Source organism: Rhipicephalus microplus, chromosome 6, assembly GCF_043290135.1.
Source record: "Rhipicephalus microplus isolate Deutch F79 chromosome 6, USDA_Rmic, whole genome shotgun sequence".
Lineage (NCBI taxonomy): Eukaryota > Metazoa > Arthropoda > Arachnida > Ixodida > Ixodidae > Rhipicephalus > Rhipicephalus microplus.
The window spans coordinates 21961594-21988160 of record NC_134705.1 but is presented as its reverse complement, the minus strand read 5'-3'; the positions used below and the strand labels follow the sequence as shown (position 1 = coordinate 21988160).

Genomic DNA, 26567 nt, shown 5'->3' with positions numbered 1-26567 from the left:
AATTTCGTTAAAAATAATGCAGTCGTCTGCGAAAAGAGGAATATTTACTGGGGCTTGTATGACATCTGTTATATCGTTGCAATAAATAAGGAATAATAGTGGGCCAAGTACACTTCCCTGAGGGACCCCTGAGGTTACCGGGAAAGAGTCAGATTGTTGTCCGTCAATGATAACACACTGTTTTTGATGCGTTAAATAAGCAGATATCCATGATAGGATGAAGCTAGGAAAACCGAGGAACTGTAACTTGCAGATTAATTTGTCATGAGGAACAACATCAAAAGCATTCTGAAAATCTAAAAATATAACAACTATTTGTCCACCTCTGTCAAGAACAGAAGCGAAAGAATATATGACCATACTTAATTGGGTAATTGTCGAAAGACCCTTCCTAAAGCCATGTTGAAAAGGAGTTAGAATGTCATGCTCATTTAAGAAGTTATTGATGTAGTCCGAAACGATATGCTCAATCATTTTTCAAGATGATAAAATGGAAGTCGGACGGTAATTTAAGACTGAAGATGGGTCGCCCCTTTATAAAATCGGTGCAATGCTTGCAATTTTCCAATTGGGTGGAAGTATAGCGGATTCTAGGGAGGCCTGAAAGATTGCGACAAGAAATTTCCTTAGTGGTTCAGTGTAACGCCAGAGGAAGGAGTTGGGAATGCTATCAGGACCAACGGAAGATTTTGTCTTCAATCGTAGAAGCATGTTAAGCACACCTTGTTGAAAAATATTGATATCCGAAAAGGAGGACTGTGAAATTTGAAAATAAGGCTGAGTAGGCGAGGAGAAGACACTGTGAAAGTGGGCATTTAAAAGGTCAGCAATGCTTTTGGGGTCAGTTATTACAGTGCCGTCATGGGTAATGCTCGTTATCGATTTGTTTTGGTCCCTAATAAAGTTCCTAAACTTTTGTGGATCTTCCCTTATAAAGTTAGGTAAAGTGTTGCTGAAATAAAACTTCTTTGTTTCTGCGATAGATTCCGACAGAGCTGTACGAACAGTGGTTAAATTAACGGCAGTAGCTCCTTTTTTTCGAAATCTTTTGGCTTTACGTTTTAACTGAATGGTACGCCTGTTCATCCAAGGTGTGTGTTTAGTTGGTTTTACACGCCAGTTCGGTATAAACTGATCTATGCAGAATAAGCACATGGCTTTAAACTTAGTTCGAAGCTCAAGGATGTCACTCGCGCGAAATTCACAAAAGCAAGATTCAAGCTATTCTATTACACTGATATCGTCAGCCCGTGCAAAATAATTCACAATCATAGGTGCATGCGTGTCAGGCGTACGTTTAACATTCAACGAAACGTATACAGCAACAATATCATGGTCAGATAGGCCAGGCTCGACAGACACATGGTAATTAGAAAAGGAATGATCAAGAAAGGCGAGATGAAGGAGCGAGTCGAAACTGGTTCCATGTCAAGTAGGCTCGCGAACTACTTGTACAAGATTGTGTTCAAGCAACGAATCAAAAAGAACGTTTGCGTCACGTACAGAACCGGCACCCGGTTTGATATGATCGCAGTCAATGCATGGTAGGTTGAAATCACCAACCACCAGAAGTATACTTTAATTGAATTGTGAAATGTGGTCACTAACTTTAATAAGTAATCAGGGGCTGAGTCAGGTGGCCTGTAAACGGCACATAAAACAAAGACATGACCATAAATGTTTAATTTAATGCAGAGGCTTTCAGAGTCCTTCGATTGGATCAACGGAATTACCTGAACAGACGACTTCGCAAAAATCCATCTCTTCGAATTATTTTGTAGCCAGGTGGGATTAAGTCTTTGTCACTAACTTCATCGTGTAGCCATGTTTCCGTTAAAACAATAACATGTAGATAAAGCAACAAAAGAACCGATTCTAATTGATTAGTTTTATTCACTATAATGTGTGTGTTAATGTTCAGTATTCTAACAAGCCTTTCCTTGACTTGTCAAGTAAAATGTACATTGGCACAAAAACCAGAAGTTATCTCATGGTGGTTTGTTGTTTCATTCCAGATGAATACATCATTATCAATCCGCAGCTTATTGTGCTGAAGTGCAACTTTCTTTCTGAGCGACTTGTCATGCTTTGCACTTCCCCATAATAGCTTACACTTCTTCAATGTGACTTGGGAATAGTCACTCTGAACAAAAATGCTTGATCCCTTCAGCTTTGAAACATTCTTAAAAATCGTTACTTTCTCGTTATAATCCTGTAGAAACATTATTACTGGTCTTTTAGATCCAGTCCTTCCAAGTCTGTGAATATGGCCAGTAGAGATGCACTTAACACCTAGCCTATTTTAGAGTGTTTCAGTAATAACTTTGCGCTTCAGATCAGTTTCTGTCTCGTTTGGTTCTTCAAGGATACCATGAATAACTACGTTCGAGCGCCTATTTCTGTCTTCGATACCGATGAGTTTGCTAGCGTGTTTTTTCACAGACTCCTGAAACGTTTTTACCGAGTTTTCAAGACAGCCTAAGCCAGCCGTATTAGATTTCAGATCAGAGACCTGCACCTGAAGCTGCTTAAACAACTCTCTCATCTCGGCTATCATATTTTTTGTTTTATTTTTGAAGTCAGCTAATTCATTTTGTAGCAGATTCTGATATTCAAGAATTTGTGCAATAATTCAGCATTAGTGGGTCCCGGATTTTCTTCAACATCACCACTAAGTAACAGTTTTAGTGCACAAAAACACTCATAACAAATTTCACACTTTTATAACAAATTTCGTGGGCACGGCAGAACTAGCAAGAAATGACAGTCGCTAGTAAACGTAGAAGAGCTAGAACAAACCTGCAAAAAGCAGAACGGCTTGGTGAGCGACATGCTTCAGCCAGGCCCACTGTGCCCACTGAAGACAAACTGATGAACTGATTTTTTTATGCGGGTGACGCTAAATGACGTCACGTATCCAGGGGGCATTGTAGCTTCCTTGAGATGGGTGGCGATTTCCGTTGGATTAACATTGTTCCTTGTCAGTTCCTCAAAATGGTCCTTCAGCTGAAGAAGGAATGCCGGTATTTCACCTTGAGGTCAGCGAAGAGCTGACGGCCCAGTGACCCAGAAAAGCAAGCACTGCAAAAAGCAGAAGAACTACTTGGTGAGCGACATGCTCCGGCCAGGCCCACCGCGCCCACTAAAGATAAACTGATGACCTAATTCTTTAATGCGGGTGACGCTAGATGACTTCACGTATCCAGGTGGTGTTGTAGCTTCCTTGAGATGGGTGGCAATTTCTGTTGGATTAACATTGTTCCATGTTGGTTCCTCAAAATGGTCCTTCATCTGATGAAAAGATGCCGGTATTTCACCATGGGGTCGGCGAAGAACTGACTGCCCAGTGACCCAGTGAAGCAGGCACTGCAAAAAGCAGAACGGCTTGGTGAGCGACATGCTTCAGCCAGGTTCACCTTGCCCACAGTTACTACATAACGTGTTACTACAGTTACACGTTTAAACCATCTGAAACTAACTACACTAGTACGGAAAAGAAAGCCGTGGCCATTCTGAAGGCCATTGAGTACTTCCGTACGTATTTGGAAGGTACGAAGTTCACTTTGCTCACCGATCACCAGGCCCTCACTCATCTCTTGAATATTGTCGCGGTGCAGCGCGAACCAAAGGCAGATAAACGTATAAACGTTCACACAGCGACTCTCAGCAGCCGAACAGCAAGATCGCCTTCTTTATCTTCAATCAGCCAGAGCTCCACTACCTGGTGTCCGCCAAATCCCCTTATTGTTGTTTTGGTCCACCAGTACACACGCGTCATTTGCCCCCCCCCCCCCCCCCCTCTTAATGAGCATCGCCCCGATGCTAAACCAGTAGTGCAGTTTTTTTTTTGTCTGTTCTTTAAGAAGTGTCTTGCGCAGTCACTACCTTTCATAAGGCTTCATGCACACAACGTGAACTAGTTCAGGACGGTGCTGGCGAAGCCTCGTACTATATGAACTGTCGGGGACGACCTCGTACGTAACATCACTCAGTCGTCGCAGTACTAGATATGGGCCAAAGTATCTCCTTAGGAGCTTTTCAGAGAGTCCTCGTTTCCGTATGGGCGTCCAAACCCATACTCTGTCGCCGGTCTGGTAAACGACTGTTCTGCGGCGAGAATTGTAGCGGCTCGAGTCGTACTCTTGTTGTTGCTGGATTCGCAGGCGTGCTAGTTGCCTTGCTTCTTCCGCTCGTTCTGTAAACATCTCGGCGTCTGGTTCGATGTCGTCGCATTCGTGCGCTAGCATCGCATCTAACATGGTTCGCACTTCCCTTCCGTGAATTAGGCTGAACGGGGTCATCTGGGTTGTTTCTTGCTTGGCAGTGTTGTATGCAAACGTGACATATGGCAAGATTTCGTCCCAGTTTTTGTGTTCGACGTCTACGTACATTGAAAGCATGCCTTCAATTGTTTTGTTCAGACGCTCTGTAAGCCCGTTCGTTTGCGGGTGGTAGGCGGTGGTCTTGCGATGGGTTGTTCCACTCAGCATGAGGACTTGTTCCAAAAGAGCTGCCGTAAATGCGGTTCCTCTGTCTGTGATTACGACGCTTGGTGCACCATGCCGCAGGACAACGTTCTCGATGAAAAATTGTGCCACCTCCGCTGCTGTACCTCTCTGGATAGCCTTTGTTTCAGCATAACGGGTAAGGTAATCAGTCGCGACAATAACCCAGCGGTTCCCAGCAGTAGAAGTAGGAAGTGGGCCCAAAATATCCATGCCAATCTGGTCGAATGGTGTTCTTGGGACCTGCACGGGCTTCAGGAGGCCAGCTGGCTTAGTCGGTGGTGACTTCCGTCGCTGGCAGTCGAGGCAAGTACGAACATGGTGTTTTACGGCTATGGTCAGTCTTGGCCAGAAGTAGCGCTGCCGTACTCTGGCCAACGTTCTTGTGTAACCTAAGTGGCCTGAAGTCACCTCATTGTGGCATGCTTCGAGTACTTCGGAGCGAAGGGCTGCTGGGATGACGAGCAAATACGCAGATCCTGTCGAAGAGAAGTTTCTTTTGTATAGTACTCCGCTCCGTAAGCAAAATGATGACAGTGCTCTTACGAAAACAGTCGGTGCCTTCTGAGATCTCCCCTCCAGGTAACTAATTAGGGCAAGTAACTCAGGGTCGCCACGTTGTTGCTGTGTAATAGCGATTGAGTCAAGCACACCGAGAAATGCCGTTTCCTCCTCATCGGATAGAGTTGCCGATTCAATGGGTGAGCGGGATAGACAGTCGGCGTCCATGTGGCGCTTTCCTGACTTGTGTACGACAGTCATGTCGTACTCCTGCAGCCTGAGACTCCAACGCGCTAATCTCCCGGTAGGATCTTTAAGATTTGTCAACCAACACAGTGAGTGGTGGTCGCTGATGACTTTGAAAGGGCGGCCGTATAAATACGGGTGAAATTTCGTGACCGCCCATACCACGGCGAGGCATTCCTTCTCAGTCGTGGAGCAATTAGTTTCAGCGCGTGTTAGTGTTCGGCTTGCATAGGCGATTACTCTTTCTGTGCCCTCTTGCAGCTGCACAAGCACAGCTCCCAAACCAATATTGCTGGCATCCGTGTGTAGCATCGTTGGGGCTTTCTCATCAAAGTGGGCAAGCACTGGAGGCGTCTGTAGTCGCTGGCGGAGATTCTTAAAAGCAGCTTCCTCTTCGTTGCTCCATTGGAAAGCAACGTCTTCTCTCGTGAGGCGGGTCAACGGTGATGCGATGCGTGCGAAATCCGCGATGAATCGCCTATAATACGCACATAGTCCGAGGAATCGTCGGACAGCCTTCTTATCAGTCGGCACTGGGAACTGTGCAACAGCTGCGATCTTTTCAGGATCAGGACGAACGCCTGCGTGACTGACAACGTGGCCAAGAAATTGCAGCTCTTCATAGCAAAAGTGGCATTTTTCAGGCTTCAACGTCAAGCCCGCAGACCGTATGGCTTGTAAAACTGCCTCAAGTCTTTTAAGGTGCTGGTGATAGAAACTACGACATCATCAAGGTAGACCAAGCAGGTTTTCCACTTCAACCCAGAAAGTACGGTATCCATAAGTCTTTGAAAGGTAGCAGGCGCTGAACATAAACCAAAGGGCAAGACTTTAAATTCATATAAGCCATCTGGTGTCACAAAAGCAGTCTTCTCGCGGTCTCTTGGGTCTACCTCGATTTGCCAATACCCACTCCTTAAGTCCATCGATGAAAAGTAACGAGCATGTCGAAGTCTGTCGAGAGAGTAATCTATACGAGGAAGTGGATACACATCTCTCTTTGTCACCTGATTGAGTTTTCGGTAATCTACACAGAAGCGCAGGCTGCCATCTTTTTTTTAACGAGGACTACAGGTGACGCCCAGGGGCTTTTTGAGGGCTGAATGACGTCATCTTCTAGCATTTTGTCGACTTGCTCTTGTATCACTTCGCGTTCTTTTGCAGCCACGCGATAGGGGTTTTGGTGAATTGGTCTTGCCATGTCCTCGGTAATTATCCGATGCTTGGTTAGAGGCGTGCGGCCAACTCTTGATGTTGTCGAAAAGCAGTCTTTGAATTCGGCCAGTAGCTCAAGAAGCCTCTTTCGCTCGTTCTTAGGCAAAGTAGTGCTAACGTCAAGAACTGGTGTCGAATCAAGTTTTGGTGCCTCGTCGACTACTGCCAAGCAGCCTTCTGCGTCTGTGATACCGTCGAAGTAAGCGACGGCCATGCCTTTTGGAAGGTGCCGGCGCTCATCACTAAAATTTGTCAGAAGCAAGTCCGTGCGTGCAGCGGCGACACTGACGATACCTCTTGCGACGGAAATGCCGTGTGTGAAGAGGAGCGAGGTTATTCGGTCTGCTACTCCTTCGCCATCAAACTGGACAGCGGCTGCCACAGAAACAAGCGTGCATGACCGTGGAGGGAGAACCACATCGTCATCAGTTAGACGCAATTGATTTGGTCGCGCCTGTGTACAATCAGGTGCGCCCGAACTGTTGCGGAATGTAATCAAAGTGTCTGGGATATTGATGACGGCGCCGTACTCTCGTAAGAAGTCCATACCAATAATTAGATCCTTGCAGCATGCGGCGAGAACGACGAACGACGAAACGAAAGAAGAACCTCCTATGTCAATTCTCGCTGTGCATCTTCCAGAGGGCATCAATAACTGACCACCTGCCGTCCTTATTTGAGGGCCTGTCCACGGAGTCTCCACTTTCTTGAGGCGCATGGCGAGGTCCTGACTGATGATAGAAAAGTCGGCACCGGTGTCGACTAAGGCTGTTACTTTCTGGCCGTCAAGAAAAACACTCAGGTCAGCGGTCACAATGTCGTCGCTCTCACGTCTTGTCGAATTTACAGCGTCGTGTAATGGGGGCTTTTCGTCGTCATATTCATGGCCTGCAACCTTACCCCCGGAGGTCGCCGCCCTCAGTTTCCCCGTCGCGGGCTGGGTGACCTTCTTGGGTTAAGGTCCGCGGAGGTACGTCGGTGTGACGAAGGTGATTGAGCGGGTGAAGGAGAGCGGGATTGACGTCCCAAACCTGGCTGGCGGGTAGGTATTGCCTCCTCGTCAGAAGTACGGTATTCGTAAAAGTGAGAACGGGCTCCATGGAAAGAGGCGTCCTCCCGGCGTGGTATGTATTCTTCGTTCGCACGTCGATCGTCAGACCATGTTCGAAGTGGGCGGAACGAATCATTGCGGTGCCAGCAATGACGGGCAATATGACCTGCACCTCCACAGTTGAAGCATAGTGGACGTCGATCGATTGTGCGCCACCCGTCTGTTCTTCGGAGTGGTGGACGTCTGAGCCTCCCTTCTTGCGACGATGTCCATGGTGCTGCTGTGGACGCCTGGTGGTACGTCGGTTGGCTTGGCGGTCGGCTCAGGGTCTGCTCTTGCCGCGGTGACCAAGGGGCCGTCGGCACTGGGTGATATGGCGGCGATGTACCAGATGGTGAACGTCGCAGAGCATCGGCATAGCTCATGGGATGGTGCTCATCACCAGGACCAGCGGTAGAAAAGGCGTGGCGGATTTCGTCGCGTACCAGTTCAGCGACGGACGCAACGGGGGTTTGAGCAACCGGATTCCGGAACTTTTGAAGTTCTTTGCGAACTATCTCCCTAATGAGGTCTCGCAGGGAGCTTTGATCCTCAGGTATGGCGGCAGCATTGATTGGGGCGCTGCTAGACATTCGATGATACTGCCTGCATCGTTGATGGAGCGCCCGCTCGATAGCCGTAGCCTCCTTGATGAAGTCAGCTGCGGTACTTGGAGGATGGCGCAGTAGCCCGGCGAAAAAAAGTTGCTCCTTAACGCCGCGCATGAGGTAGCTCAACTTCCTATCTTCACTCATGTTCGGGTCAGCTCGACGAAAAAGACGAGTCGTATCTTCAGCAAACATAGTAACGCTTTCATTGGGTTATTGAACCCGTAGCTCCAATAGCTGCTGCGCACGGTCGCGTCGATCGACATTGGTGAACGTATCGACAAGCTGTTGTCGGAAGTCGCCCCAAATTAACAGACTGGATTCTCTGTTCTCATACCATATTTTCGCACCGCCGTCAAGGTAGAAATAGGCGCGTGAGAGCTTTTCTTGTTCAGGCCACAGATTAATCTTGGCGACACGCTCGTAGTGCTCAAGCCAGTCGTCCACGTCTCCATGGGCGCCGCCACTAAAGTGATAGGGAACCAGTGGTTGAAAGATGGTTACCTGTGAAGGCTGTGTTGGCGGGGGGCCTTGGGGCGCCGGTTGCGGACTGGCGTTGGCCATTTGTAGAGGTAATCGGCACTTGCGAGGTTCCGTAGAAGGCGTGAACTCTGGAGCGAGGCCTATCAGCCGCCGACTGAACCGGTGCACGGGAGTTGCAATGGGTGACAATGCGTCCGAGCTCGATGAACGGCTCCCAGTGGGAGTATGGAGCATTAGGTAGGGTTGCGTCCCAGCACCTCCACCAGTGTCGCGGTGCAGCGCGAACCAAATGCAGATAAACGTATAAACGTTCACACAGCGACTCTCAGCAGCCGAACTGCAAGATCGCCTTCTTTCCCCTCAATCAGCCAGAGCTCCACTACCTGGTGTCCGCCAAATCCCCTTATTGCTGTTTTGGTCCACCAGTACACACGCGTCAATATGACCCAAACTAAAGGACGTATTGCTAGATGGGTGAATTGTAGCAATTCGACTTTACCATCTCGCACCAACCAGGACCACTTTTAACCGATGCAGATGCTCTATCAAAGTTGATAGTACGAAGCAACACAGAACAATCCGAAGAAATCAATGAAGTGAAGCTGTGGGAAGGCTCCGAACAACTGGTTTTCACTGAAGGCCGGTATCAAGTCCCACCAACATTTGTTTCCAGAGTCCTTTATTTGTACCACGATAGCCCAGAATTTGGAGGACATGACGAATTTTGGCTCACCTCCAACAAACTTGTCAAGAGATTTACATGGCCTCACATGAAGAAAAATGTCAGCCAGTACGTTCGTTCCTGCCATGTTTGTCAAGTACACAAAGTCAAGTATAAACAGCCCATGGATGCTATGGTACTACCTTGACACTCGTACGGGCCTTTAGAAGTAGTTCACCTGGATTTCGCCGAACTAAATAAGAAACGGGAAAGAGTCAAGAAAATGCAAGCTTTTTTTTGCCATAGATGAATGTACAAGCATGGTCGCAGCCCGAGCAGGAAAATAAGATGCTAACAGAGTCATAACCCTCCTTGAAAGAGACATGTTTATTACTATGCGGTGAATCGTATGCGATAACTGCCCCGAGTTCAAGAGCGAAAAGCTAGCAAGATGAGCTCGGGATCACAAGATACTGATCAAGTTTTGTTCTCCATACCATCCCACAGCGAATTGGCTGGCAGAATGCGCCATACGAGACGTGAAACAGTACACCAAGATGTCAGATAGTTTTCCTGGTGGATGCAAATGTTTTTTGGAAGCCGCCGTGAAACATCATAATCGATCCTATACAAGTGGCTTGGGGTGCAGTCCATAGTACACCTCTTCAGATGAAACCCCTATTCTGCCGGCAGACCGTGAGTTGGGACTCTTGGAAAACATCAAGATCGTCCACGAGAGGCAAGAAAAATCACAGGAGGAGAGATAACGAAAACGAATGAAAAAGAATTGCAACAAGAAGTTATCAAGCAGACATGCCAGACATTTAAGTCACCGACCTCGTACTAGTGAAGAAAGGAATAAGAGATGATAGTGCCAAATTTTACGGTCCTTACTTTGTGACCAAGACAGCCACCCAGAACAGAATTTTGAAGTCTGTCCGGTACACTGGTGAACATGGATCATTTGAATGTGCTTAAATTGGAAATGTCTTCAAATATTACCCCAGGAGGGGTAATTAAAAGAAACCGGGAAAGGCGAAGCGGTATGAGCCTTGGGACAGGAGAAAAAGAAGCACGAGAGCCGGGCAGGAAAGAAGAGAAGGATGAAGTTAGGAATAAAGCAGACGCCAGTTCCATGCTGAGGCTATAATGCATAATGCTGTTCCTTTCTTTTAAGTAGGAACACTATGTGTGTGTGTGTGTGTGTGTCTGCGTGCGGGCGCGTGCGTATGTGTGTGAGATGTAACATGGTATGCATGCAGGTGTGCCTTGTACAAGCCGATGAAAGAAGCGCAATAGAATACACATGGTAGCCAGGCCATGTCTCCCTGTCATCATAGTGTCACACACACACATATATATATTCTTGTCACATTACTCTGACAAAGGCTTGTCCACCAGCTGAAAATGTTAAGTAAAAACGCTTCCGTTAAAGTTTCGTCGTCTCTTTCTTGCATACAATACGTTGGGTCTAACGTGAATGACGTTCAAAGAATCTCGTATGTATATATATATATATATATATATATATATATATATATATATATATATATATATATATATATATATATATATATATATATATATATATATATATATATATATATATATATATATATATATATATATATATATATATATATATATATTGTCAGTGGGAGTAATAATTCAATGGGCCAGTTAGTCTTCGTGAAGGTATGGGACATGGCACAACGGGAGCGTTGTCAACAAGGATAAATATATTTATTTCCCAACAGTTTCGGGAGGGGTCCTTCCTTCATCAGGGGATGAGTTATACTGACATGAACTTCCAAACTTCATTGCTGCCGCGTCCCTCTCGCCTTGAAAGATGTTTGCGAGAGTGGGAGGGAACTAAAAAAAGGAAAGAAAAAAAAAGAGAAAAACAAAAAGCGGGAAGAAAAGAAAAAAGACGAAAAAGAAAGAAAAGAAAGAAAGTGAAAAAGAGGAAGAACCACTGTCAACACTGAGAACGAAAGCAACTGTCCGTGTACGTCCACGTACGGTTCTTATCACGTGCTGTTCAGTTCTCGACGTGTGCCAGGCCACCCAAGATTGTCGCCGCAGTGGCGGCAGGGTCCGTGACGGCGTGCGTAAAGAAAGGGATTCCCCTTAATGGGTCGGTCGGCGTGCGGCGTGTGTAAAGAAAGGTTTTCCCTTTCATGGGTCAGTCGGCTCTTTACCTTTAACCTTCGTCCGTTTCTCTTCAATGGTCATCAAGTGGTAGGCGAACATAAACACTTTGTATGTGCATGTGGATAAAAGAAAAAAAGGAAGAAAAAAAGAAGAAAAACAAAAAACAAGAAAGGACAGTGTACACGTACGAGTCAGTCAGAAAAAAGCATGGTCTCCAGCTATCAATCTTTGTCAACAATTTCCTCCTGGCTTACTTCTCGGAGGCAGTTGAGTTTTCCGGGGTCCTCGTTGATGCCGGCTACTAATGTTGGAAATTTGATAGATAGATATGTGGGGTTTAACGTCCCAAAACCACTATATGATTATGAGAGACGCCGTAGTGGAGGGCTCCGGAAATTTAGACCACCTGGGGTTCTTTAACGTGCACCCAAATCTGAGCACACGGGCCTACAACATTTCCGCCTCCATCGGAAATGCAGCCGCCGCAGCCGGGATTCGAACCCGCGCCCTGCGGGTCAGCAGCTGAGTACCTTAGCCACTAGACCACCGCGGCGGGGCCCAATGTTCGAAATTTGAAAATAAAATATGCCTCACGCTGTTCGCGCTCGCGTCTGTTTGAGAAACCGGACTGCAAAAGAGTTACGCTGATATTTTCAAAACTGTGGTTTGGCAGGCGCAAATGTGTGGATAAAGGTAGCTTCGGCAGTGAAGTGGCGTGGTACCTGTGATTATTGAACCGCAGCCGAAATGGCGCGTCTGTTTGGCCGATATATTCTTGTCCGCAGATGTTGCAATGTAGCATGTATATTACGTTTCTGGAGTCACAATTAAGGCTTTCAGTTATGCAGAATTTGAAATCAGAGAAGTTCGCTTTGGATTCACGTGTTGTGACAATCTGTGGGCATACCTTGCATCGAGCTTTTCCGCAGGGATGGCACCTTGATTGAAATTTGGAGGTGTTTGTCTTTGCTCTGACAAGAATGTCCTTCAGATTTTTATCCCTGCGGTACTCCACGTGACGTGGCTTCACGAAAATAGAAGTTAGCCGTTTGCTTTGCCTGATTATGTTGAAATGGCGGGAAAGTATGTTGTTGATTCGTGGCGCTGATGAGGAGTAAGTTAGTACAAAATTCGTTTGGGAAGTCGTTTAAGATACTCTGTTTGGTTCTTTAATTATATCATTCCTGTTCACGTTGCGAGCACGTAGCATGGCATCGTCAATAATGTCTTCCGGATAATTTTGTTTCAATAAGGAATGTTTTAGGTGTTTTAGGTGCTCCCAACAACCCGTAGTGGCAGAGACGGCGGGCCTCTCTGCTGAATCGTTTGAGCTCCATATTAAACCGATTCATTGATCGCCAGTTCGAGTCCCGCCGTCGGCGATTGGGTGCGCGAGGTAGTGGCAGACTAAGATGCAGTGTCTTGATGTTCGGGCGCATCTGCCTCATTCACTTCAATGCCTCCCTCAACGAATCCAGTGATCTTGAAGAGCTCGTCTTCAGGATGTCCGTGGTGCCCACATGCAGAAACAACGTGTCCACCGGGTAAGGCAGGTACTCAAGTAGCGCCGGAATGTCCGAAAACATAGCGGCACCATAGGAGATGAAGCACGGCGTCAATGAGTCGTTCGGGCTGAAGTGCGTGTGGACGTACCGCATGATTACCCTACGAAGTGTGCCGTCATCGGGGACTCAGTCATGCGGTACGTCCACACGCACTTCAGCCCGAACGACTCATCGACGCCGTGCTTCATCTCCTATGGTGGCGCTATGTTTTCGGACATTCCGGCGCTACTTGAGTACCTACCTTACCCCATGGACACGTTGTTCCTGGCTGCTGACGGCTTACATGCAAGCTTCGAGGGAGTCGCGCTGCTGGCACAGCACACGAGGGTGCAGCTGCGATGGACGTCGGCGGCATGGAGATCGGTGGCAATCTCTTGCACGGACAACTCTAGTGCCAAGCCCCCTCAACAACAAGGAGCCGAGCCACACACAGAGCCATCCAGGGCACCAGCAGTGACGATGTCGCCACTACCACCAGCGAGGCCAGCGAGCCAGCGAGTCCCACCAATGAGTCAGAGATCGGCAGCAACGGCTTGCACGGCAAACTCTAATGCCAAACACACTCAACAACAGGGAGCCGAGGGACACAAAGAGCCATCCAGGGTCCCAGCAGTGACGACGTCGCCACTCCCACCAGCGAGGCCTTACAACACCAGGCAGACGAATGCGCCGAAGACCAAGGCGGCGGCTTCCAAATGACACGGGGAAACAAAAGGTACGGGCAGTCTTAAACACGAATGGTCCCACTCATTTCTATCGATTAGGAAAATCATTGAAAAGCGGGTGCAATACTAAAAACACGCGGAACAACTAACCAAATATCTATCTCACGAAATTGCACCTAAGGGCCTCCGCCTAGCCTGCAACCCCTCAATGTCTACACTAAGTGAATCAGAAAGGGGGAAGTGGAAAAAAAATCACTAGAAGCATCCTTGCAACTGACTCGGGTCATTGCGGACCATAGTGAGCGTAAGGCCGCCGAATACAGTGTCACGGAGGCCACGCAGAAATTGGTATCTAATCTCGGAGAGCATGAGGCAAGAGAACTGGAAAGATATGAACTAAAAAAGAGAGGCGAAATTTCAGTAGTAAAAGATAGAAAATTCAAGCGGGACTGCAGAAGCTCCACTGCTCTGCAACAGGAAAATAGGAATGAGGCCGTACAAGAACGCCAGGAACCACCCGTACCACAACCTAACTTTGTGGAGAAAAATGGGAACTCGAAACTACAGTGCAATCCTAATCAAAACATCCTTACTCGCGAATATGACGCTGACACTCCCGTGCCACGTGATAGCCAAGAGCAGCCGAAAACTCATGAGAAAAATGTCCTCAATCTGTCAAACACAACACTCACACCCGCTCAGCTTCAACTTTTGTCGAGAGGCTTAACCTTTCGTCCATCATCCGGTAGATTCAATGAATTTGAACTGTACCAAGACCTCGATAACTTTGCGCATAATCTCCGCCTCCGTGAATACTTTCATGATCGCAAGGACTGTGCGGACGAGAATAGAGTGATTGGTGGTGACAGATCATGGTGTCCGGGTGAGCAGAGGGACAAACACCTCGATATGTATATGTCAGCAGTTCAAAAAGATATCATCAGAGCGTACGAAAAAAAATCGGCCATTTCGAAACAACATATCAAAGTCAGAACGAAGGGCACTCGATGAACTACGAAAAAACACCGCAATTACTATCAAACCGGCTGATAAAGGGGGCTGCATAGTAATTCTAGACACGTCGGACTACTTAAAGGAAGGGGAACGACAACTATCAGACACAGAATTCTACAAAGGACTTCCAACGGACCGGACTCCCGAATTCGAAAGGGAGATAAAAGTAACTCTAAACAATCTCCGCCAAGACGAGAAAATTACCGGCAAAATGTTAAAAGCAATGTTACCGGCCCATTCATATTTGCTCCCCAAAATACACAAGGCACGCAATCCGGGACGTCCGATAGTATCCAGTAACAGCAAATCAACAGAAAATATATCAGAATTCATCAATTCCTTAATAAAAAACATCCCCCCAAATTTCCCCTATTACCTAAAGGACACAAACCACTTGATCTGCGAAACTTCAAGTCTCGACATCCCAGGCGGCAGTTTTCTGGTGACCATAAACGTCTGCTCACTGTACACCAACATACCCCACCATGACGGAATAGCGGCTATGGTTTCTGAATATGTAAAATCTGACTCATCAACCAGTGTAAGTGGCGAGGTACTGTTTAAACTTCTTGAACTTGTACTAAATTATAACCATTTTGAGTTCAATGGCAAGCATTTCCTTCGGGTCAATGGCACTGCAATGGGCACGAAAATGGCCCCAAACTTCGCGAGCACCTTTATGGCTTCACTTGAAATCCCATTCATTGAGGGACGTACCTTGAAACCTTTCTACTACAGAAGATACTTAGACGATATTTTTGTGATATGGAACCATTATGAGGGAAGTCTTTTCCGCTTCATAGAGGATTTTAACAAGTGCCACCCGTCAATAAAATTCACGCAAAAAATTTCCGAAACTAGCATTAACTTTTTGGACGTCACTGTCACGGTCAAAAATGACCACTTGTCAACAAACCTTTACAAAAAGCCTACAGACCGTCAAATGTAATTACATTTCAACAGCAGCCACCCAAAGCATTGCAAAACGGGTATTCCATATTCTCAGGCCTACCAGTACCGAAGAATATGCACCGATATGCGGGAATTTGACAGACACGCGGAACACCTAAAGCATTCCTTATTGAAACAAAATTATCCGGAAGACATTATTGACGATGCCATACTACGTGCTCACAACGTGAACAGGAATGATATAATTTAAAGGACCAAACAGAGTATCTAAAACGACTTCCCAAGCGAACCTTGTACTAACTTACTCCTCATCAGCGCCACGAATCAACAACATACTTTCCCGCCATTTCAACATAATCAGGCAAAGCAAACGACTAACTACTGTTTTCGTGAAGTCACCTAACGTGGTGTACTGCAGGGATAAAAATCTGAAGGACATTCCTGTCAGAGCAAAGACAAACACCTCCAAATTTCAATCAAGGTGCCATCCCTGCGGAAAAGCTCGATGCAAGGTATGCGCACAGATGGTAACAACACGTGAATCCAAAGCGAACTTCTCGGATTTCAAATTCTGCATAACTGAAAGCCTTAATTGTGACTCCAGTAACGTAATATACATGCTACATTGCAACATCTGCGGACAAGAATATATCGGCCAAACAGACACGCCATTTCGGCTGCGGTTCAATAATCACAGGTACCACGCCACTTCGCTGCCGGAGCTACCTTTATCCAGACATCTGCGCCTGCCAAACCACAGTTTTGAAAATATCAGCGTAACTCTTTTGCAGTCGGGTTTCTCAAACAGAGCGAGCGCGAACAGCGTGAGGCATATTTTATTTTCAAATTTCGAACATTAGTAGCCGGCATCAACGAGGACCCCGGAAAACTCAACTGCCTCCGAGAAGTAAGCCAGCAGGAAATTGGTGACAAAGATTGATAGCTGGAGACCATGCTTTTTTCTGACTGACTCGTACGTGTACACTGCCCTTCTTGTTTTTGTTTTTCTTCTTTTTTCTTCTTTTTTTTCTTCCTTTTTTCCACATGCACATACAAAGTGTTTACCTTCGCCTACCACTTGATGACCATTGAAGAGAAACGGACGAAGATTAAAAGTAAAGAGCCGACCGACCCATTAAAGGGAAAACCTTTCTTTACGCACGCCGCACGCTGACCGACCCATTAAGGGGAAACCCTTTCTTTACGCACGTCGCTACGAACCCTGCCGCCACCGCGGCAACAATCTTGGGTGGCCCGACACACGTCGAGAACTGAACAGCACGTGATAAGAACCTTATGTGGACGTCGTCCCCAGGATTCCGGCCCACGCGCAGGAGGCGCGCTTTCCCGCACGGTGGGGACGGGGCCCCGCGTCACTCTATGGGACGGGAGAGAAAAAATATAATAACTCCTCTCCCTTTCTGATTTTCTCATTGCTTTCACGGTTTCAAGTAGCAACTGCATGAACCTTTCTTCTGCCGGAATTACAGTATTGTAGTTGAAATAGTGCGAGTTCCCTAGCTTATTAAAAAATAATGCACAGCGCCTATGGGCACCCTCAGAAATATCGGCTGTTTTACCGCATTTGAATCGCTACCGTAGAGCCGTGCTTGAAGATATCCAATTGCTTTCTGGGATTTAGGTACTGGAATATGTCTAGTTCATGATGGTGTAGAGCGTGTTTGAATCGCGTGGTAAAAAAAAGTTCCCTGGCCAGTTTCGTTGAGGGTGTGACAGCCGTCAAGCCCTCTTAGCTCCATCTAGCGTTGAGATGGTGTACTCTACGGTGCCACGCAAATATTAAAATAGGGTACGCGTAAAAAGAGAGGATTCTCGTGGAAGGCACATTCATGACCTCGTAAAACAATATTTAGTGTTCGTTGAGGTAAAGATCAATAGTATAGAACATCAATAGGGTACTTAAAAAAAAAAAAGACGAAGTGCGCGTTTCCGAACAGTCAGTGTATATACCACATAGACCCCTTATTTACAGCACATTCTCGAGTTTTACAGGTTCCATAGTAGTTTTAGGTATCTACTAATTAGTTAATTAGTGTTAATTAACGAATGCATCTTAGGTTAGGCTTTGAAAGCGCGAGTAATATTCACCGGGCGCGGTGTTACGGATGGTGGTATCAACTCGCCGTCTGCGCCGCTTAAATCTGGCAGACCTCTGGGATCCGTCCTCGGACCTCTTTTCGGTTTATATCAATAATGCCACCCGTGATATTGCAGCAAATCTAAAGGTTTTTGCGAATGCCTGCGCGCTTTAAAGTAGTTAACACATCCAGTGACCAGGTTCTTTTAAATAAGTCTCTTAAGATTCAAGATTTGTGCACAAAATGACAGATGACCTTTAACGCGAGAAAAACTCTGGCGATAACCATAACCTGCAAAAAAGATCTACTAACATTCCAATACAACCTAGGCAATCAATTCTTATCCTTTGTCTCACAGTATATGCACCTTAGTCTTGTTATCACATCTACATCAAGATGAAACCAACATGTTTGTTAAACTGAGAAAATGGCTTTGAATATACAAGGCTACTTACGGGCACTCGCTATGGCATTCGGCAAACCGAAATGTGAAACGAACGTAATACCAATATTAGAATATTCATCGGCTGTCTGGGACCCGCACACGCAAGCTAACACAGATAAACTTGAATCAATACAGCGAAAAGCTGTAAAATTCATATTCAATACGTAAATGTAACACATCTCCGTCAGTTCTTCTGGAAGGCGCTAAACTAGAAACCTTGGAATGGAGACGTTATCGCGAAATAACGAAGCTGTTCTATCGCATTTTGTCACGGGGTCGTGACGTGGCCAAAGACAGAAAACTTCGTGTTGGGATTTAACTGTTTATTTGGGTGAACCTGTGCCCGGTAAAGGGAAAGTCTAATTACAGCAGCAGTCTTGCACATATAGCAGTCTCGGACTGATAGCGGCGAACGCAGCGTCGGCCTTCGATCAACAACTGACAAGCGGCGAAGCGCGTCGGCATTTATACCCTTGCCGTCGAATGTTCTAGCGTTATCGCTGGCGGTGGCGTAGGTTCCAGAACAATCTGTACCGTTCGCACAGTGGGCGTGATCTTATCGAAATGATCTACAACAGTCCGGAACCTTCTAGAAACCTGCAGGCGCGGTTTGCGCCGAGAATCGTGTGGTGTTTCGGAACGATAACAAAAACTTGTGAAATGGAACGTGGCATTGCCCCCCTCTGAAAAAAGGCATCGTCCCGATGCTCTAACTAAAGATGAAGGTACAATAATAATGCAAGAAAGTACAATGAATAAATTACAATACAACAATAATACAAAAAACACTGTTTCAGTTTGTTAACGTGCATGAAACGGCTTGAGGCGCGCGACATGGACGACTTCAGGTCACGATCGGCGTCGTTGAGAGTTCGTGATGCCGTCGGGGACAACCTCGTAATCAAGTGGACCGAGACGTCGAACCACCTTGTACGGTCCGAAGTACCGTCGCAGAAGCTTTTCACTTAGTCCACGTCGGCGTATCGGCGTCCACACCCAAAAACGTTCACCGGGCTGGTATTCCACGAAGCGTCGTCGAAGGTTGTAACGGTGGCTGTCGGTCGTCTGTTGATTCTTGATACGAAGACGCGCAAGTTGTCGGGCTACTTCGGCGCGTTGAAGGTACTCGCTCACATCGAGGTTTTCTTCGTCGGTGACGTTGGGTAACATGGCATCGAGCGTCGTTGCCGGGCTCCTTCCGTAGACCAATTTGTATGGAGATATCTGCGTCGTCTCCTGCACCGCCGTGTTGTATGCGAAGGTCACATACGGAAGAATGGTGTCCCACGTTTTGTGTTCGACATCGACGTACATTGACAGCATGTCGGCGATCTTCTTGTTAAGCCGCTTGGTGAGGCCGTTCGTCTGTGGGTGGTACGCTGTCGTCCGGCGGTGGTTTGTTTGGCTGTGCGCCAAGATCGCTTGAGTTAAGTCGGCAGTGAATGCCGTTCCTCTGTCGGTGATAAGGACCTCCGGGGCGCCGTGACGTAAGACGATATTTTCGACGAAAAACTTAGCTACCTCGGATGCACTGCCTTTTGGCAGGGCTTTTGTCTCGGCGTAGCGGGTGAGGTAGTCGGTAGCTACCACGATCCACTTGTTTCCGAAAGCCGACGTCGGGAACGGCCCCAGTAGGTCCATACCAATCTGCTGGAAAGGTCGGCAAGGTGGATCAATTGGCTGCAGAAGTCCCGCTGGCCTTGTCGGCGGTGTCTTGCGTCGCTGACAGTCCCGGCATGTCCTCACATAACGAGTGACGTCGGTGGTAAGACGTGGCCAGTAGTACCTTTCTTGTATCCTCGCGAGCGTGCGGGAAACACCGAGGTGCCCTGCCGTCGGATCGTCGTGCAGGGCCTGCAGGAGTTCTGGTCACAGAGCTGAAGGCACCACAAGGAGGTACTTAGCTCGAAGCGGTGAAAAGTTTTTCTTTTGTAGAAGACCGTTTCGTAGAAAGAACGACGCAAGTGCGCGCTTGAATACCTTCGGGACTTCGGTGGTCCTGCCTTCGAGGTATTCTATTAGGGCTTTAAGTTCCGGGTCGGCCCGCTGTCGTTCAGCGAAGTCGTCGGTAGTTATCGTTCCCAAGAAGTAGTCGTCATCCGAGTCGTCGGGTAGCGGTTGGTCGACAGGCGCACGAGAGAGACAGTCAGCGTCGGAGTGTTTTTTGCCGGACTTGTAATGGACAGTAATGTCATATTCTTGAAGTCTCAGGCTCCATCGTGCGAGGCGACCTGAAGGGTCCTTCAAGGTGGCTAGCCAACACAAGGCGTGGTGGTCGCTCACAACTTTGAAGGGCCTGCCGTAGAGGTAGGGGCGAAATTTCGACGTTGCCCAGATGATGGCGAGGCACTCCTTTTCTGATGTGGAATAATTTGCTTCTGCTTTGGATAGCGATCGGCTGGCGTAACTAATAACCCTTTCAAGTCCGTCAGCCCTCTGCACAAGAACGGCGCCAAGACCTACGCTGCTTGCGTCAGGATGTATTTCTGTCTCGGCGAATTCGTCGAAATGGGCAAGTAACGGAGGCGTCTGGAGGCGATGTTTAAGCTCCTGGAAAGCGTGTTCCTGTGGCGTTTTCTACTTGAACTCCAAGTCGGCCTTGGTAAGGTTAGTGAGAGGATCGGCGATGCGGGCGAAGTTTTTCACGAACCGCCTATAATAGGCGCACAGGCCCAGAAATTGGCGCACGGCCTTCTTGTCAGTGGGCGGCGGGAAATCGGCGATGGCGGCTGTTTTCCGTGGATCGGGACGAACTGCAGACTTGCTGATAACGTGCCCAAGAAACAAGAGCTCCTCATACGCAAATCTGCACTTTTCTGGCTTTAGTGTGAGTGAGGACGTCTTGATGGCTTGAAGTACAGCTTCAAGGCGCCGAAGATGCTCGTCGAAACTCGAGGAAAACACGACGACGTCGTCCAAGTACACAAGGCAAGTCTGCCACTTCAATCCTGCCAGTACTGTATCCATAACGCGTTGAAAAGTTGCAGGCGCTGAGCAAAGGCCGAAGGGCATCACCTTAAACTCGAAGAGGCCGTCCGGTGTTATAAACGCCGTCGTCTCTCGGTCTCTTTCGTCGACTTCGATTTGCCAATAGCCAGTCTTGAGGTCCATTGACGACAAGTACTTGGCGTTATGGAGCCGATCAAGGGCGTCGTCTATTCGTGGGAGAGGATACACGTCCTTTCTTGTGATTTTGTTCAGGCGGCGATAATCGACGCAGAAACGTAGGGTCCCATCCTTTTTCTTCACTAACACCACGGGGGATGCCCACGGACTCTTGGACGGCTGGATAATGTCATCTCGCAGCATTTCATCAACTTGTCTCTTCATTGCCTCACGTTCTCGCGTCGAAACCCTGTACGGACTCTGACGGAGTGGTCGGGCATTTTCTTCGGTTATGAATCGATGTTTCGTGATTGGGGTCTGCCGAATTTTCGATGACGACGAAAAGCAATCTTCGTATTGCAGGAGCAGGGTCTTCAGCTGTTCTTGCTTATCATTCGGAAGTCTGGGATTGACGTCGAAAGCTATGGGAGGGGCTTGGTTCCTCTGAGCAGGTTCCGCAGAATCGGCGAGGGCGAAAGCACTGGTGGCTTCGACAATTTCTTCGATGTATGCGACCGTTGTTCCTTTGTTCACATGTTTGTACTCATTGCTGAAATTTGTGAGCATAACCGTTGCTTTGCCTCCCCGCAGCTCTGCAATTCCTCTTGCGACGCAAATATTTCGGGTGACCAACAGATGCTGACTGCCTTCAACGACGCCTTCCAAGTCAGGTGATTTAGGAGCGCCGACTGAAATAATGACGCTTGAGCGAGGCGTAATGGTGACTTGTTCTTCCAGCACATTCAAGGCATGGTATCCTGACGGCATGCGCGGTGGTAGTGCTTCTTCTGTGGATAACGTTATCGACCTTGTTTTTAGGTTGATGACAGCACCATGGAGGCATAAGAAGTCCATGCCAAGGATGACATCTCTCGAGCAACGCTGTAGGACTACGAAGTCTGTAGGATAAATACGGCCGTTAATGGTGACTCTCGCTGTGCAGATTCCTGCAGGCGTTACGAGATGACCTCCGGCTGTGCGGATTTCAGGGCCTTTCCAAGCTGTCCTAACTTTCTTTAACTTCGCGGCGAACGACCCACTGATGACAGAATAGTCGGCTCCAGTATCGACGAGAGCAGTCACACTGTGGCCGGCGATAAGAACGTCGAGGTTGCTAGTTCGCCGTCTCGCATTACAGTTAGGGCGTGGCGTCGGGTCACGGCTGCGTCGGCTTGTTCCGCTGCTTCCATGTTGCGTCGTCCGGCCACCTTCTGTAAGTGAGCTTTTGCCTTCAGGGCTTTTCCGGGTTGGGGTTGTGTTCAAAAAGCTCCGTCGCGTCGGCGTCGTCGTCGGAGGATCTTCGGTAGTTCGTCGCACAGCAACCGCACCTCCATCGGTTGCTGCCCTTAGTTTCCCGGATACGGGCTAGGAGACCGGCCCCGCGTTGGGCCAGAGTACTGCCGGGGGTGCGGTGACACGCGGCGGCTGGGCGACGGCTAACGGGAAGGACTTCGTGGTGTCCATTGAGTTCCTGCCAGGTAGTCGGCGATGTCACGTGGCCGATCTCCTGGCTGCGGACGCGGTGCATTGACGGCGAAGCCACGCAGTCCCATCTGTCGGTACTGGCAACGGCGGTATGTGTGCCCGGCCTCGCCGCAGTGGTAGCAGAGCGGGCGGTTGTCAGGGGCACGCCAAACGTCCGTTTTTCTCGGTGCACTGCGCTGGCCCGCTGGGGAACGGTAGAACGTCGGTTGGGGTGGTGGCGGCGGTGGCGTCTGGCGACGGAAGTGTGACGGGGCGGCGTTTTGGCGTGGACGGGGAGGAGCGTTGTGGCGCACTGCAGCGGCGTAGCTCATAGTTTCTGGCTCGGGCGGCGGTGTTTCGGGAATTCGAAGCGATTGCCGGACTTCTTCTCGCACAATGTCGGCGATCGAATCCACTTGAGGCTGCGCCGAAGGCAACAGTTTGCGCAGCTCTTCCCGCACGATCGCTCGGATCGTTTCACGCAGGTCGTCGGAGTCACTGGCTTGAGCAGCAGCGCATTCTGGAGTCAGGCGACGATTATACTGTCTGGTGCGCATGTCCAGCGTTTTTTCGATGGTGGTCGCCTCGGATACAAATTCTTGGACGGTGTTCGGTGGATTCCTCATTAGTCCCGCGAAGAGTTCCTGTTTGACCCCTCGCATGAGGAAACGAACTTTCTTTTCCTCAGGCATGTCTGGGTCAGCGTGACGGAATAGGCGGGTCATCTCCTCTGTGAAAATTCCAACCTTTTCGTTTGGTAGCTGAACCCGGGTCTCGAGTAGAGCAGCGGCCCTCTCTTTGCGAGCGACGCTTGCGAACGTTTGAAGAAATGCGCCGCAGAAGACATCCCACGTTCGGAGCGTGGACTCCCGATTCTCTAGCCAGGTCCTTGCGGTGTCTTCCAGGTAGAAGTACACACGACGGAGCTTTTCTTCGTTGTCCCAGTGGTTGAGGGCGGCCACACGGTCGTATGTTTCTAGCCAGGTTTCCGGGTCTTCAAACGATGAGCCATGGAACGTTGGTGGTTCCCTGGGTTGATGAATGACGATCGCGGGCCGGGACGCTCCGGTTGTCATTGTCGCTGCAGTCGAGGTCTTGGTCTTCCACGCCTTGTCTTGTAGCAGGCCGTACTCCGGTGGGAGACCTTGCTGTCGGCGGCTCGTTCGCTGCTCTTGGTTGGCGTCGGTGTCTTCTCCGCGAAGGGGGCTGGGTTCACGGCTTGACGGGGGCGTCCGGTACATGAACGAAGCAGCACCTCCACCAGATGTCACGGGGTCGTGACGTGGCCAAAGACAGAGAACTTCGTGTTGGGATTTAACTGTTTATTTGGGCGAACCTGTGCCCGGTAAAGGGAAAGTCTAATTACAGCAGCAGTCTTGCACAGATAGCAGTCTCGGACTGATAGCGGCGAACGCAGCGTCGGCCTTTGATCAACAACTGACAAGCGGCGAAGCGCGTCGGCATTTATACCCTTGCCGTCGAATGTTCTAGCGTTATCGCTGGCGGTGGCGTAGGTTCCAGAACAATCTGTACCGTTCGCACAGTGGGCGTGATCTTATCGAAATGATCTACTACAGTCCGGAACCTTCTAGAAACCTGCAGGCGCGGTTTGCGCCGAGAATCGTGTGGTGTTTCGGAACGATAACAAAAACTTGTGAAATGGAACGTGGCAATACATAATAATAAGCTGGCAATACAAAAAAAGTTTATATATCGAACCAATTTTGCGCCACGAAACGCGTGCCTCCAATCTCGAAAGAGTGACTGAGCCCCTATATACAGGCACCTTTTTTTTTTCGAACAAGCAGAGAGCGGAACAATACGCCGCCAGAGATTCTTGTAAGTGTCGATCTCAACTAGTTTCTTCGTGCGTTAGCTGTTCACATGGCTTATAACTACACCTTCATATATATTACAGTGCACTTTATTCTAATACCCATCTTGATCAGACTGATTGCTTGAGGTTCAATTCCTCGCTTCTGCACGATTCTTAAATTCTTCGATTCTGCAATGTCTCGCTTCTTAACATTGCCGACTTTATTTTTGATACAGTTATTATTTCAGTTCTTTTTACTTTTTACCCAAACAAAATAACCTAGTGGACACTGTTTTATAGTTTTTGTTTTGTTTAGTGTATTATGGCCATTCTTGGGATTGTGGACCATGTTTTAGGTTGCTTCTTTTTTTTGCGTTTTGAATCATCGCGCTTTCATTCAACACTATCTATACTGCTGTACCTCCTACACAATGTTGCGTCCACTGCGCCACACCCCTGCCCAATGTCCGGCACTAGAATGGCACTTTTTCTCGGAAATAAATAACAAATATTTAAATAAATAAATTCACTTCCTTTTTTTCAATGCGCACCTCTCCAATTTATTGATAGAAATTAAAAATATTAACGGAAGTAAGTTAAAAGAGAGAGATATAATGCTGAAAGGTGGGGAGGTTGAATTTGTTAGGAACTAATAACCCTATTTGCACTGTGTTATGTCCATGGTAGCCATAATACCAAGCGTACGTAACAGGGAACTGACTTTATTACTTTCAAGAAAGGCATTTGCGCGCAGCATGGTCCAAATGGTCCAAGCGCTGGCTTTCGAGTCCACTGTGGGCCATAAAAGGGGCGAGGAGACCAATGGACAGGCAACCAGTGCGCGGGCACACTGATTGCCCCGATAGTCTGTCACTCCCCGGGCGCGCCGCGTCCAGTATCGAGGGGGAGGGGGGGGGCGGTCAAGGTGGAGGGCAGAGTGCATCCTTGCATCCCTGGAAGCGGCAATGCCCGGTCTAAAGCCTCTCCATACGCTTTCCGGTAGAAGACGCGATGAAGGGGCTTTAACTTCAACAAACCAAAACTCCGGTTGAAACTTTTTTTTTATTTTACGATGGCTGCCGTTCATTCGGGCATTCTTTGAAATTGGCGGGCGACCACTGGTTGTCGTTTGTGGAGCTACCGGCAACGCGAGGCGTCTTCCTAATCTGGTGTTACCTTTCAAGGTGGTTCTGGCAGAATGGCTGAGATGTGTGTTCGCAGCTCGCAAGAAAACATGAGATTCGCCGATACCTGGCCCGTCTGGCCCATTGTGAGTTGCTTGACAAAAAAAAAAAATAAACGTGCAATGCGCCGCTGTAATGACCCCACAGAGTATCTTGCAAGAGCACGTTTTAGCTCTACCACGTAGCGTTTGGTCTGTCCGTTTGTGGCTGGGTGGTTCGGTGCAAATTTCACCACGGTGATGCAGTTGTCACTCGTAGGATTTCTGTATTTTGGCTGACAGGAATGCGATTCCGTTGTCTGAAACCACTTTGTGGTGTAATCCAAAAGTTTCGAACAACAAGCGCAGGAAATCGATGGCAGCTGTCGATGTTGTTCTGTTCACATGGCGACTTTCAACTCATTTACTGTAGGCACAAGAATAGGACAGCAGCGCAAAACTTGCGATCGAACCAGTACCTAGGAATGCTGCTATCTCCTGGGATAATCACTTGACCTGTGACTACACGTAGGCGATCACAGCTGAGCGTCTCCTTTAAAAAAAATCCAGTTTCCTGACGCATGTACCTGGTGTCCAATTGTTTTCTCAAGTTCTTGAAAGCTTTTATAATAAATTTCTGTAACATAGCCTAGGGTTCTGTAAACACAAATAATGTTCATGAAGCTTTCATCATATTGTAGCTGCCTTAAACATTTAGTTCAAAATGATTCATATTTATTTATTGGTTTCTTTATTATTTGTTCGCTGTGCCAGTAGTGTAGCAAGAAACTTCTTTCGAGTGGAGGCTTTGCCGTCCCTTATGCATGCTGGTACATCTCTTTGCATGTGTATGTGTA

The 26567-nt window shown here is 48.0% G+C and overlaps 1 protein-coding gene across 2 annotated transcripts in view; it reads right to left on the bottom strand.

Annotated features, from left to right (window-relative positions):
• Nucleotides 1-1869: 1869 nt before the first annotated feature.
• The window catches only part of LOC119167711 (uncharacterized), a 54471-nt gene continuing 29773 nt past the window's right edge, over nt 1870-26567 (bottom strand). Inside the window, exons 2-3 of one of the 2 annotated variants that reach the window (XM_075865847.1) lie at nt 3162-3366; nt 1870-3081 (exon numbers count right to left, since the gene is read on the bottom strand). In XM_075865847.1, the coding sequence (XP_075721962.1) occupies nt 3029-3081; nt 3162-3366 (258 nt within the window). In that variant the 3' untranslated portion in view covers nt 1870-3028. Of the gene's footprint in view, nt 3367-26567 lie in introns of both variants that reach the window. The other variant, XM_075865848.1, reaches the window with a different exon arrangement.